The sequence below is a fragment of the Camelus bactrianus genome, chromosome 18 (assembly GCF_048773025.1).
Source record: "Camelus bactrianus isolate YW-2024 breed Bactrian camel chromosome 18, ASM4877302v1, whole genome shotgun sequence".
Lineage (NCBI taxonomy): Eukaryota > Metazoa > Chordata > Mammalia > Artiodactyla > Camelidae > Camelus > Camelus bactrianus.
In genome coordinates this window covers 8266044-8279323 of record NC_133556.1, presented here as the reverse complement: position 1 = coordinate 8279323, position 13280 = coordinate 8266044, and the positions used below count along the sequence as shown (strand labels likewise).

At 35.1% G+C, this 13280-nt stretch overlaps 1 protein-coding gene across 3 annotated transcripts in view; it reads left to right on the top strand.

The window, feature by feature from the left end:
* BAZ1B (bromodomain adjacent to zinc finger domain 1B) overlaps positions 1–13280 on the top strand; it is a 59140-nt gene that overhangs the window by 32372 nt on the left and 13488 nt on the right. For all 3 annotated transcript variants that reach the window (XM_074345911.1, XM_074345910.1, XM_074345912.1), the window contains exons 8-13: positions 2182–2320; positions 2824–2957; positions 4896–5001; positions 5859–5957; positions 8724–8901; positions 10560–10742. In XM_074345911.1, coding sequence (XP_074202012.1) covers positions 2182–2320; positions 2824–2957; positions 4896–5001; positions 5859–5957; positions 8724–8901; positions 10560–10742 — 839 coding nt within the window. The remainder of the gene's footprint in view (positions 1–2181; positions 2321–2823; positions 2958–4895; positions 5002–5858; positions 5958–8723; positions 8902–10559; positions 10743–13280) is intronic.

Here is a 13280-nt window from a genome sequence, read left to right as displayed (position 1 = left end):
TCTGATATATCACATCAGTGGAGTCATATAATAAGTATGTAGTCTTTGGTGACTGGCTTCTTTCACTTACCATGTTTTCAAGGTTCATGTTATAGCATATTGCAGTACTTCCTTTTTATGGCTGACTAATACTCCATTGTTTGGACATACAACATTTTGTTTATCCATTATTGGCTGATGGACTTTTGGTTTGTTTCATCTTTTTTGGATATTAAGAATGGTGCTGCTTTAAGCGTTGGTGTTGGTGTACAAGTTTTTGTGTGCACGTATATTTTCACTTCTTTTTGGTATATATACATAAGAATGGAATATCTGGGTCATATGGTAACTGTTTAATTGAGGAAAGTAATAAACTGTTTTTCACAGTGACTGCACAGTTTTAAATTCCTGCCAGTAGTGTATGAGAGTTCTGATTTCTCCACTTGTCTTCATCTTCGCAAACACTTGTTATCATATGACGCTTTGATTATAGCCATTCTAGTGAGTGAAGGAAGTCATGTCTAAGAATCTGTTGCCGGGGGAGGAGAGGGGAGGGAGGGTATAACTCAAGTGCAGAGTGCATGCTTCGCGTGTACTAGGTCCAGGGTTCAATCCTCAGTACCTCCATTAAAAATGAATAAATAAACCTAACTACTTCACTGAAACAAACAAAACAGAATCTCTTGCCCGATCCAAGGTCATGAAGATTTACTCCTGTGTATTCCTCCAAAAGTCTTCGGGTTTTAGCTCTTACATTTAGGTCTTTGATTCATTTTGAGTTAATTTGACTCATTGACTTATTTCTGGATATGTCTGTCTTTACACCAGTACCACAGTGTCTTGAATGGAATTGAGAATCCAGAAATAAGTCAATTATTAATATAGAGAAACAAATGACAAAGAATATTAATTTTTGCTGAGATCAGTATTTGAATTAGAGAGCTCAGGTCTTTTTTTTTTTTTTTTTTCTTTATTTTTGGTGGGGTGGAGGGATAATTAGATTTATTTATTTGTTTACTTAATGGAGGTACTGGGGATTGAACTCTGGACCTAATGCATGCTAAGACTGCACTCTACCACTGAGCTATATCCTCCCTCAGCTCAGGTCTTTTGGTTCAGTGCTGTAACCTAGAACTAAATTTGGTCTTTTTTGATAACTTGCCCGGATTGTTTTTTGTTGGTTTGTTTGTGGCTGCAGGAGGAGCTTTTCCTTTATTGTGACTTGGCCATTATTCTTTTTATCATTTACCTTTCTACTAATTTCTACTGTAATCACCATTGCAAACATACAGCTCCATTCAGGCTAGAGAACTATTTATTAAGATAACAGACACAAAATTTTTAAAAACGAGATTTGTCTTATTTTTTCAGTAACATCTTTAGACTGATGCATTTTCCAGATTCTTGCTACATTGTAGGTGTTCTTGCTATTGCTACATTGTAGGTGTTGTCATCAGTAGAGAATCAGTGGTAAAAATTCTGGGATAGTGAATAGCTTGTACTTACAATATCAAAATTTGTGACAGTTGTGGAAAAACTTAAAAGGCAAGGTTCCTGGGCTCTTTCCGTTGAGGGAAATTTCTATCTGGATAGAATAAACCTATATAACGAATGATAAGAGATAAACTGGTTAAAACTTTTTCCCCCATCATTAATAGTAGTAGGTTACTGAATAACTCAAAAAATAATATTCAGTAGGCAGTTATTGTTATCATCTGCAGATGCTTCCCTGCTCTTGCTTTCACAATTCTTTTTTGTAAATTTCTTAGGACTGAAATGTGTTTTATTTTGAAATAGCTGTTCTCGTTTTATTCATGCTGATCATTTTGAGGATCTTGTGACTGGTCCTGTCAGAAAATGTTTCAGTTAATTCCATTTAAGGACTGTTTTAAGGTTAGATTTGAAATTTTCAGTAAAAATAAAATTAACTTAATTATTAAAATTAATCAGTTAAATTTTGGAGAGAAAAGATTTTGCACTGAGTTGCTGGCTGAGACATCACCAAAATTCAAAGAACAGGAGGACCAGATAGGAATTGCTGCCTTACATATCATTTCTTATAACAGATTAGAATTAGAAGGAAACTTAGATTTGATGAAAATTTACTTTGTACCAGGCACTTTTCACTCTATATGTTACTTAAATTTGTAAGAATGAGATTTACTAGAAAAAAATTTAGTTGCTTCTTTCTGTCTTTAACAGTGAAACTAGAACGCGAAGCTGAAGAAGAACGAATACGAAAGCACAAGGCAGCTGCTGAGAAGGCTTTCCAGGAAGGGATTGCCAAGGCAAAGCTAGTCATGCGTAGGACTCCAATCGGTACAGATAGAAACCATAATAGGTAAGTTATTAAATTTAATTTTTGTCATCTTTTAGGGCTATTATATGGTGGTTACTAGTTAGTACTAAGACTAGACAAGCTTCCCTGTTTGTGGATGTTGGAAACAGAAGTGCTCATCACACACTAACTTAAATACTTACTGTGCCACATGCTAGAGTACGAAGTTAGGTAAGACATGACCCTGTTCTTGAAAATACCACAGATATGAAGCTTAAGTTACAGTGAAAGGAGAAATGTAATCCAAATAGAGGTCTTTAAAAATGGTAAGATATTTTAAATGCATACTTTGTGTAGAACCTAAAGTAGAGAAATATTGGAAGTTATAGAAATTACAGATATCATTAAATGAATCTCAAATTCCAAAAATTTTAGTGTTCTGTGCTTTACTTTAGACTTTGTATCTGCTGGATGTTCAGTGATACTCTCTAATCATCTTCCTCAACAGTGAAGTCATTCTGTGTTCATTATCATCTTATTAACTAACGTGTGGTTGTGATTTGTAGATACTGGCTCTTCTCAGATGAAGTTCCAGGTTTGTTCATTGAAAAAGGCTGGGTACATGACAGCATCGACTATCGATTTAACCATCACCGAAAAGACCATGCAGACTCTCCTGATGAGGATTACTGTCCTCGTAGTATGTATACCTTCGTTATTTTACCCTGCTCAAGTAGGGTCTGTATTAAGACTGTCTTTCCTCTGTCACTTTTTTCATTTGCTCAGTTTCTTTCACCTTCTTAGGTAGATTTATTTGAGTGGGGTGGGAAGATGTGAAAGGCATAGAAAAAGGAAGGAAACTAACATTTGATTACCAACTTTGTCCCAGGCATAATGTGAAAAAATAAAGAATTTGGATATTAAGATATTTGGGTATTCGATTTTATACAAGTAGTTTTCAAACTTTGTTCCTTGGAAATCTCTTTGTAGTTACTTCAAGGGCTGGAACATGGTAAGATGGACACGAAGGTCTTTTTCTTCCATTTAAAAAATTGATTTATTGAATATTTATGGAGCATCTCTTATGTGCCAGCCAGTTTTTCAAGTGCTATGATACAAGATAGCAAACAAGATATATAAAGTCTTGTTTTGGATCCTGAATGTCAGTTCACTAAAATTCTAGTGAGGAGAAACACAGCAGACACCAAACATAAATAAGTCATTGAGAAGAGTCATAAGGGGCACTGATAATGTTCTTTTTCTTGATTTGGGTTCTGGAACATGAGTATGTTCAGTGTGTAAAATAAATGAAAAATGTACATGTCTAAATATATATACATATATATAAATATATATTTAGAAAAAATGTATATGTGTGTGTGCGTGTATATATATATGTATGTATGTGTGTATGTATAGGGTTGTCCTGTGCTTTGTAGGTTATTTAGCAGCTTCCCTGACCTGTACCCACTAGATGCCATTAGTGACAACCAAATGTCTCCACCTATTGACAGATGTCCCCTAGGAGGCAAAATGGCTTTCTTTTGAGAACCACTGGGTTAGATGATCCATAAGCTTCCTTCCAGCTCTACTTTCTATAACCTAATGAAAATGGCTTCTCAGAGAGTAGACTTCTTTCATTTTAGACAAACTCATAATCCAAACTTCAAACTCACAAAACTGTTAAGGAAGTTAATATATAGACCAAAATTTCAAAGTTAAGGTATTTTCATGTTGAATTATACTATGTGTTAGATTGTAGCACTTAGTAGAAAGGCCTAGTTCTGATAGACTTTGTAAGTACCCAGGTGAGGGTAGTAAGGTTTGAGGGCAGTAAATGTGAAGTCATGATCTTCAGACTTGAAAGATGCCAATCAGATGAGGGACTATGGTTTTATAATGTGTTGCAAAAGCTTAATGGCTATCTTTAGAAACTGGGCTCCCGAGAGAAGATTGGTATCCCCGTCTGTTCACTTCTAGAGCATCTTGGTAGATGTTATAGCTTCATGTTTTCTAGTTCCAGCCTGGCAGCATCTCTTCAGAATTACCCTACTGTAAAGACTAAACAAGGTTATGTGTTAGTATTGCAGTGAAGATGCTGCAGGTTAGAGGGGAGAGAATGGGAGTAGGGGAGAGAGCCAGTTGTAGAATTAGGTAAGGCCTCAAATATTGGCTTAAGGTCTACCTATAGTAATGTCATGTATACTAGTATACCGGAGCTGGTTTACAAAAAAGTTAATCATATTTGGTATTTGGAGCTTCCAGGGGTAAGTTTGTAGTAGTTTATATATTTCAGTTGTGTGTACCTCACCACAGTTGCCTTTGTGCTGAAACATGTACAAGGAGCAGATTATTTATTTGCTCTAAGTTATTTAGTCATCTCTCTCCATTTTAACTTGTGATACTCTTAAACTTTGACCTGTACCACTGTTCAGCTGTATAGTGAGCAACTATCTCAGATAATGTGCTGTAAGATGTCAGATGTTTAAGAGAAATGAGCATCTATTATACACGTGGATATATTTAATAGGCAGCATCTATGTTATTAGTTGTTGAATTTGGCAGTGTGTACTGCCTAGGTTTGAAACTAGGAATTGAGTCTTTACTATGTTCAACCTCATGTATAAATTTTTCTTAGGTAAGAAAGCAAACCTAGGCAAAAATGTAAGCATGAACGCACAACATGGACCAGCAACAGAAATTGCTGTAGAGACCACCATACCCAAACAAGGACAGAACCTATGGTAATGTGAGCATTCATCTGGCTGCTCTTTTTCTTTTTCAATGTTAAGAAAATATTAGATATAGTGACACCTGTAGGTTAGTGATTATCCATTAAGATTATTTTATATGACTTTGATTTCTTGGATGTATAAGCTCATTGCTTTAAAAGCAGACTTGATTTTTTGCTAAGAGTGTATTTGTTTACTTTAAGGTTTAGAATTTTATTTTTTCCTTGTAACTTTCTATATTATATGATAGCATTGGAAATGCCTTTTAGTCTGCTTGGGAATAGAAATATTTAGGGTTTTCATTTTTATTAAAGACTAAAAATTTGTAAACATAACTATTAAATCTTCCTTTGTGTCTATTCTGCTTTTAGGCAGAGAGCTAGGTTTTTCCACTTTGTGATCGCATTAACTGCTTTAGCTGTGATCACCTTTGGTTTAATGACCTTTTATCTTTTATTTTTAGATATAATTTTACTCTTAGAAGGTATGGATAAGTGTGCCTATTAACTTTATAAAATTTGTCTCATATTACATTTTAGTAGGAAACATTGGCTTCAGTGTCCTAGGAAAGAGTTAGCATTAGGCCTCATAGAAACAGTAAATTGTTCTACTTATGAGCAAGGTTGGAATTCTGATTTCCCAACTACCACCATCAACCCTAGATCCTTTTCTTTTCTTTTCTTTCTTTTCTTTTCTTTTTTCTTTTCTTTTCTTTCTAATTAATGTATTGTCAGTTTACAATGTTGTGTCAATTTCTGGTGTACAGCATAGTAGTTCAGTCATACACATACATATATTAGGTCAGTTTCTTGGTGTTTCATTTTTCCCTCCCAGAGTTAACAGGTTTGTTTTTTTTTTTACCCCTACAGGTTTTTATGTGATAGTCAGAAGGAACTGGATGAGTTGCTAAATTGCCTTCACCCTCAGGGAATAAGAGAAAGTCAGCTTAAAGAGAGACTGGAGAAGAGGTAAGGATTTTCATCTAACTGCTCACACCTTCTCTTCAGCATTAGATATTATACATATCTTAAGAGCTTTTGTTTGTTTGTTTATCTGTAAAAGTTATTAAAATGAGAATTTAAAAAGCCTGTAACCCTCTTATGTTCTTGTTTGGTATTTTCTTGACATCTCATGCTTATTTGGAACAGTGTGCTTTAAACCACGTATGTACAGGTTAGCAGGATTATTCATCGACTGACACACCATGTATAGGGCTAAGAGCCTCCGTGCAGGTAGGCAGCCCTGCAAATGCAGTTCAACGTCGACTGGTATTCAGAAAGTATTCTGTCAGTATTCAAAATGAAAACAACCTAAATACTCATTAACTGATGGATAGATAAACAAAATGGAGTATATTCATAATTCAAAAGTACTAATGTATATTACAGCATGGGTGAACTTAGAAAACATTATGCTGAGTCAAAGAAGTCAGACATAAAAGGCCACTTGTATAATTTCATTTATATGCGACATCTCTGGTAGGCAAGTTTATAGTTAGAAAATAGATTAGTAGTTACCAGGGGATTGGGGATGGGGAGAACTGGGAGTGACTGCTAATAGGTATGGGTTTTTTTTTTTTTAACGATGCGGTGAAAATGTTTTGGAATTAGGTAGTTTTGATGGTTCTACAACGTGAAAACCACTGAAAATATATGCTTTAAAATGGTGAGTTTAATGTTATGTGGATTATAACTCAAAAAAACAAAACAAAACAAAACAAAACGAAAGTGTCTACAAAATTGGCATCAGTATCAATGCTGTCCAGATTTGCTAGTGTCCTTCCTGTTCTAGCCATTGTTTCTATCAAAGCCAGGACAGATTTTGGCTTAAGGCCACCTTAAATATCTGACTGCATGCTTGAATTTAAGTTTAATTGAAGAGAGAAAGAAAATACTGTTCAGTACATACTTTGCAATTTTGCCAGACTTTTGTGAGTGATAATGGGTACTTCATTGGTTTTAGTCCACTGCCTAATGTGTAAATGAATTAAAATTGTATTCAGAATTGTGCTGTCTTAATATAGATACGACGAGGCAGATTAAGAAAGGCAAGGGAAAATGTCAGTACACAGAACCACAAAGGAATACAGTTCTGGGATATTCCTTCTGTTTGGTTAAAGTATTTGATAGGCACATGTGTTGGATTGAAAGGACTTGTTCCTTCACTCATTGTGAACAGATCAAATCCTTTCATTGAAAAGTTAGCGATTTTCACAATTAAAAACAAAATTTACACATTTTTCTTGGTTTTGTTGGACATTGGGGGGAAAAAACCTTGTTTTGCTTGGTTTTGATCTTTGTAAAGACTATCAGGCAGTTTGTAGTCTTTGAGGCTTACTGCTCTTTACTCAGCATTATTTTACTGAAAAGCCATCTATGTTTTTTTATGACTGAATTTTGTTATATTCCTTCCTATATTACTGTTCCATGAATCTGTATGATATTTGTGAATCCACCCCAGTTTATTCTTGTGTTTTCTGGTTGATGATTATTTGAGTTCCTCTGAAGGTGGCCAAGGGAATAGGATAATGTGTCATGAGCCATTTGAGGTTTAATTTTATTAAACAAAAATATGTATACTCTTTTCAAGAAAAGATGTAAAATGAGTGATATAAATTAAAGGGTGTGTACCCAGTCATAGCTCAGTTAAAATAATTTTTACAGAGCATATCAGGCCAGTGAGAAACAAAGAAATGCTTTTTGTTATATCCAATAAAAATTGATCATACGCTTAGCTCAACAAGTTAAAAAAGTAGTAGAGTTTCAGAATATATTCTCTGATCAGATTGCAATAAAATTAGAACTACATTCTTCAACAATGACCAAACAGCTCTAAATTGATAGGAAGTTAAATATATTTCTAGATAACACTTAGATCAAAGAAGAAAATAAAAGGGAAATTATGTGGTATTTAGAAGGCAATGAAAGCAGGATCCTTCATAAGAAAACCAGGAGGACACAATGAAGTTGTATTCAGAGGAAAATAATATTAAAACCCCTTGTTATTAAGGATGAGAAGGGAACTTAGTATTCAACTTTGATGATCTTGAGCTTTAGTTTTTATTTTGATTTAAGAAGCCAAGAGTGTACTTCAATAAAAAAAAAAAAAAACCAAAAAGCCAATAGTGAAGCTTATGGCCCCTCCAAGGTAGAGAATCTTACTAGCGTTTCTATGACTGTAACCACAAAGGGTTAATCTTCATTGTGAGAGTGAAGGTCCTTGTGTAGGTTTCAGCTCAGATTCATGTTTTTTCTGTGTTGTGAAGAATTCCAGGCAGATGATTTAAAGTTGTCTTGGATTGGTAGCAATTCCTGGCAGCTAACTTAAGCAAATGCACATTCTCTCTAGAGCGGCATAACTTCAAACTAGACCTCAGAATGTCCACAGATAAAATTCCAAGAATTTCATGGTTAAAAAAGTAAAAAAAAAAAAAAAGAAAAGAAAGAAACAACGCAAAACACAAACCAAGTACCATGAATGAGAGTTAGGTAAAACAATACACTTCAGATACTAGAATTATCATATACGAACAAAGTAAGTGTGTTTATGAATCAAGAATAAGAAATTTGAAATTTTGTGCAAGAAACATGAGACTATTGAAAAAAAACAAGGAAAGACGAAAGGATCTAAATAAATCTTCTGGAAATAAAACATGTCATTCAAGTAAATTGAAATTTATAGACCATTTTTTAAAGTTCCTTTATTTCCCCTCCCCTTCATCCCAACTTTTCTAGGTACCAGGACATTATTCATTCTATTCATCTGGCCCGGAAGCCAAATTTGGGTCTAAAGTCTTGTGATGGCAACCAGGAGCTTTTAAACTTTCTTCGTAGTGATCTCATTGAAGTTGCAACAAGGTTACAAAAGGGAGGACTTGGTTATGTGGAAGAAACATCAGAATTTGAAGCTCGGGTGAGAACATAAAGAAAACACTGTTTGAATTCTGTTACTTAAGGAAACTCAATTTGAATTGTTCCCTGATAGTGTTCTTGATGTCCCTAGATGAGCCTGGAAATCATTTGTTTCTTGAAAGACATGTGAAACCCAAAACTCTTTTTGTCCATATGATCCTTTTCCTTAGTCATCATCTGCTGCCATCTAGAAAGAGCTAATCATTGGTTCAGAACCTTTGTTCAAAAAGAGATTTTCTATTAAGTTGAATGAAAACTAGTTTTGGAGTCTTATGTCATGTAACGTTTAACATATCCTGACGATGCCTGTGCTTCAAGGTATGAAACGTTTGTGGAGCCTGCTTTTGTTCATTCTTTACACCTGATTAGTTCAGTAAGAGTTATGCTTGTGTTGGGTGACACTCATGCTGTTAAATGAGTACATTTCAAGACCCATTTATAGTCCTGTCATTTAACTGCTCAGAAGGACCTTTAAGTAGTTTAGGTGAAATAGTTCAAGAGCTCTCATGTCCCACATTAGATAAGTTTGGATATCAAAGCTGGAGAAAAGATTGGAGAATACTAACCATCAATTATTACTGTAAAATATTTTTTATTGGTTTTAAATAATAAAGTCCACATAACTCTAAACAGATTAATATTTGTGGGTCTTCTCAAATTATTCATGTATTATAGCAGTGTGTTAATAGTTGTGTGATTTTTATGAGCAGTTGCACCCCCCCACCCCACCCCCCCACTTATAAATACTTTTCATTTCTTTTAGTCTTTGTATCACTTTAGGTTACATAATAATCCATGGAGTTGATATGATAAATTTTGTACTATCAGACTTTTGTATTTGTTTCTTTGCTGTTAGAATTAGCAAATTATATATGCATCTTACATATGTAACTTTTTTCTTCTTAATTAGTTTGGTTATGAATTGTTGGTACATTTCCTGAGAAAAAGGATCTGAACGTCTTTATTGTGCGTAATGATTTTTTTTTTAGGAATTATTCAACCCAAAGGATTTTGCAGTTTCAAATATTACATTTACTTTTTCTTTTTAATTTAGCAAATATTTATCAGTTGTTTGCTTTGTACAAAATCCAGGCCCACACCTTGCTTAACACTGGGTTATTCTCATTCTTTGTTTCTTTTTGTAGTTACAATATGGTATTTTCAAATTAGCATGTGTTGTGTGACCAAGAAGGTAGTTTCAATCTTCAGGAGCATGATTTGGATCAAAGTGATTAAGCTTCTGTTTCCTCATCCATAAAATAAAGTGAGGCTTAGATGAGATCAAGTATGTAAAATGTTATTACCTGGTTTATAGTTTGTAAGCCAGTGGGTTGCTAATTTTAATTTTCTTTCTCAGTTTTTCTTTGCCTAGAGATAGTCATTTGCACATAGTAGGCACTCAGTCACTGAGTGAATGATGGGTCTGCAACTTCCTTAAGCAGAACAAGTTTCAGCATCCCATGGATCCCTTCATCAGGGAAATCCAAGTAGCTGGCTACTGTTAAGTGTGTAAGCCATCCATTGAACTGAAGAACCCAGTCAGGTTAATATTATGTGACCCTTTTGGATCTAGGTTGATATGAATTTAATCGAGGATAATCTGGTTTCATCTTTCTCTTGGCCTTTCACTCAATCTGATTTTTAAATCATTTTCTGTAGGTGATCTCATTAGAGAAACTGAAGGATTTTGGGGAGTGTGTGATTGCCCTTCAGGCCAGTGTCATAAAGAAATTTCTCCAAGGCTTCATGGCTCCCAAGCAAAAGAGAAGAAAACTCCAGAGCGAAGATTCAGCAAAGACTGAAGAGGTGGATGAAGAGAAAAAAATGGCAGAGGAAGCAAAGGTACGGAGAACAAATGAAGATGTAGTTTTGTGACTGTGTGGAAGTGTGTGATCTGGTTTTAAAATAGTCTAACTATCCTTTTTAGCTACTGTAAACACTGTTCCTCAGCCAGGATTCCATCTTTATCACTTTCTGTAAATGTTGTACTTTTCAAACTCATCTGTGAAGCATAGCCCTGTCTGCAGAGCTGGATAATGGGTCAGAGTGTCCCCTCCCGCCACCCCCACCTCCTCCCCGAGCTGATTCCTTTCTTTAAACGATGGTGATGTTTTTAAATTTTTAAAAATTGTAAAATATATATAGTAAACAATATAGCCATTTTCACATGTATGAGTCTATGTCACTAAGTGTATTTACATTGTTCTGCAGCTGTTACCACCCTCAATCTCCAGAATTTTTTCATCTTCCCAAACTGAAGCTATGCCCGTTAAACACTAAACTACTCGTTTCATCCTCTCTTCAATCCCTGGCAACCATTGTTTTCTTTCTATCTCTGTGAATTTGACTACTCTGGGTACCTCATATAAACAGAATCATAGAGTATTTGTCCCTTTGTTGACTTAACTTAGCATAATGTCTTCAAAATCATCTATGTTGTAGCATGTGCTAGAATTTCCTTCCTTTTTAAGACTGAATAATACCCATTGTGTGTATATACCACAATTTGTTTGTTGGTCCATTGATGGACACTTGGGTCACTTCCACATTTTGTAATGCTGCCCTGGATATTGAGTGCTTGTTTGGAGGTTCTAACAGAGGAATGCAACTACTTGTGTTCCCTGACTGAAGAGTGGTCTTCCTCTATCAGAATGTTGTCCACTGTGACTGAGCTTGAAGCTTTGGGAGGGATGGGATGCACATGGGAGTGGTGAGGGAGGAAGAGGAGATCCACTTAGTCAGATCAGTGATCAACTCTGGCTATCAGCAAGATGACAGATATCATAGTCAGATTAGCCTTACATCCAGTAATGCTGCTGTGAACATGGGTCACAAATATCTGTTCTGGTCCCTACTTTGAATTCTTTTGGGTGTATACCCAGGAGTAAAACTGCTGGGTCACATAGTAATTCTGTTTAATTTTTTGAGGAACTGCCATAATGTATAGCAGCTGCATCATTTTACATTTCCGTCAGCAGTGCACACGGGTTCCACCTTCTCCACATCCTTGTAATGTTCTCTTCTTTTATAGTAGCCATCCTAGTGAGTATGAAGTGATATCTCATGTTTTAGATTTATATTTCCCTAAGATTAGTGATGTTGAACATCTTTTCATATGCTTATTGGCTACTTGTCTTATCTTCTTTGGGGAGATATCTTTTTGAGTCCTTTGGCTACTCTTTTTTTGTTGTTTGGTTTTTGGTTTTTTTTGTGGGGGGTAGGGAGATGTGTGAGTTCCTTATATGTTCTGGATATTAATCCTTTATCAGATATTTGTTTCTCAAATGCAGCTTCCCATTCTGTGAGCTGCTTTTTCATTCTGTTAATAGTGTCTTTTGATGCACAAAAGTTTTAAATTTTGATGAAGTTCAGTTTATCTATTTTTTCTGTTGTTGCCTCTGCCTTTGGTGTCATATCCAAGGAATAATTGACAAAATCAATGTTATGAAGCTTTCCCCCTGTAGTATCTTCTATAAACTTTATAGTTTTAGCTTTTACGTTTAGATCTTTGATCTATTTTGAGTTAATTTTTGTGTATAGGATAAGGTAAGGGCCCAACTTTTTTGTATGTGTATGTCCAATTTTCTTTTTTTTTAACATTTTTTATTGATTTATAATCATTTTACAATGTTGTGTTAAATTCCAATTTTCTCTCTTTTTAATTAAAAGTAGCTCATTGTAAGTAAAACAGATGTGAGAGGTAGTGAGAATACGAAACAATTCTTAGTTTCACTCCCCAAGGATATCACTCTTTAATAGTTTGATGTATTTTCTATATACATACAAAAATAATTTTGTTGGATTTTGAATGGAACCTTCTGCATAATATTCTACAGTATTTCACTTATCAGCATATATTGGGCATCTGTCCCCTCTCCCTGTCAGTCCATGTAGATCTGCCTGATACTATTTATTTTTTTAACATCTTACTTCCTTACTGATGAACATTATATTGTCTCTCTTTTTTTTTTTTTCTTTATTAGAATAATTAGCAGCTCCATTTTTTTCCTGTTTTGAGGATTAGATTTCTGCTTAAGATTACTTTTGAAGAAAAGAATTTGAAAACACTGCACTAAGGGAGCAGTTCCAGCAATTACCCAGTGGAATACTTTCCCTTGTTTTTGACTTCTCTCTCCTCCCCTCCTTCCCTCCCTTCATTCCTTTCTTTCACAAACATCTGGTAAAGGCTTGCCTGTGCCAGTCATTGTGCAGAGTCTGTAGGTTTTGGTGATAAGTAGAAGGCAGAAGTCCTTGCCCTCAAGGAACTCAGTCTGAGTGTGAGAGATGGTTATAGTACTGTGACACGTATGGCAAGTGAGGGATGCCTGGGGCAGCTTAGACTTTCCCAGAGGAGAGAACACATCAGCTAGATTTTGAAGA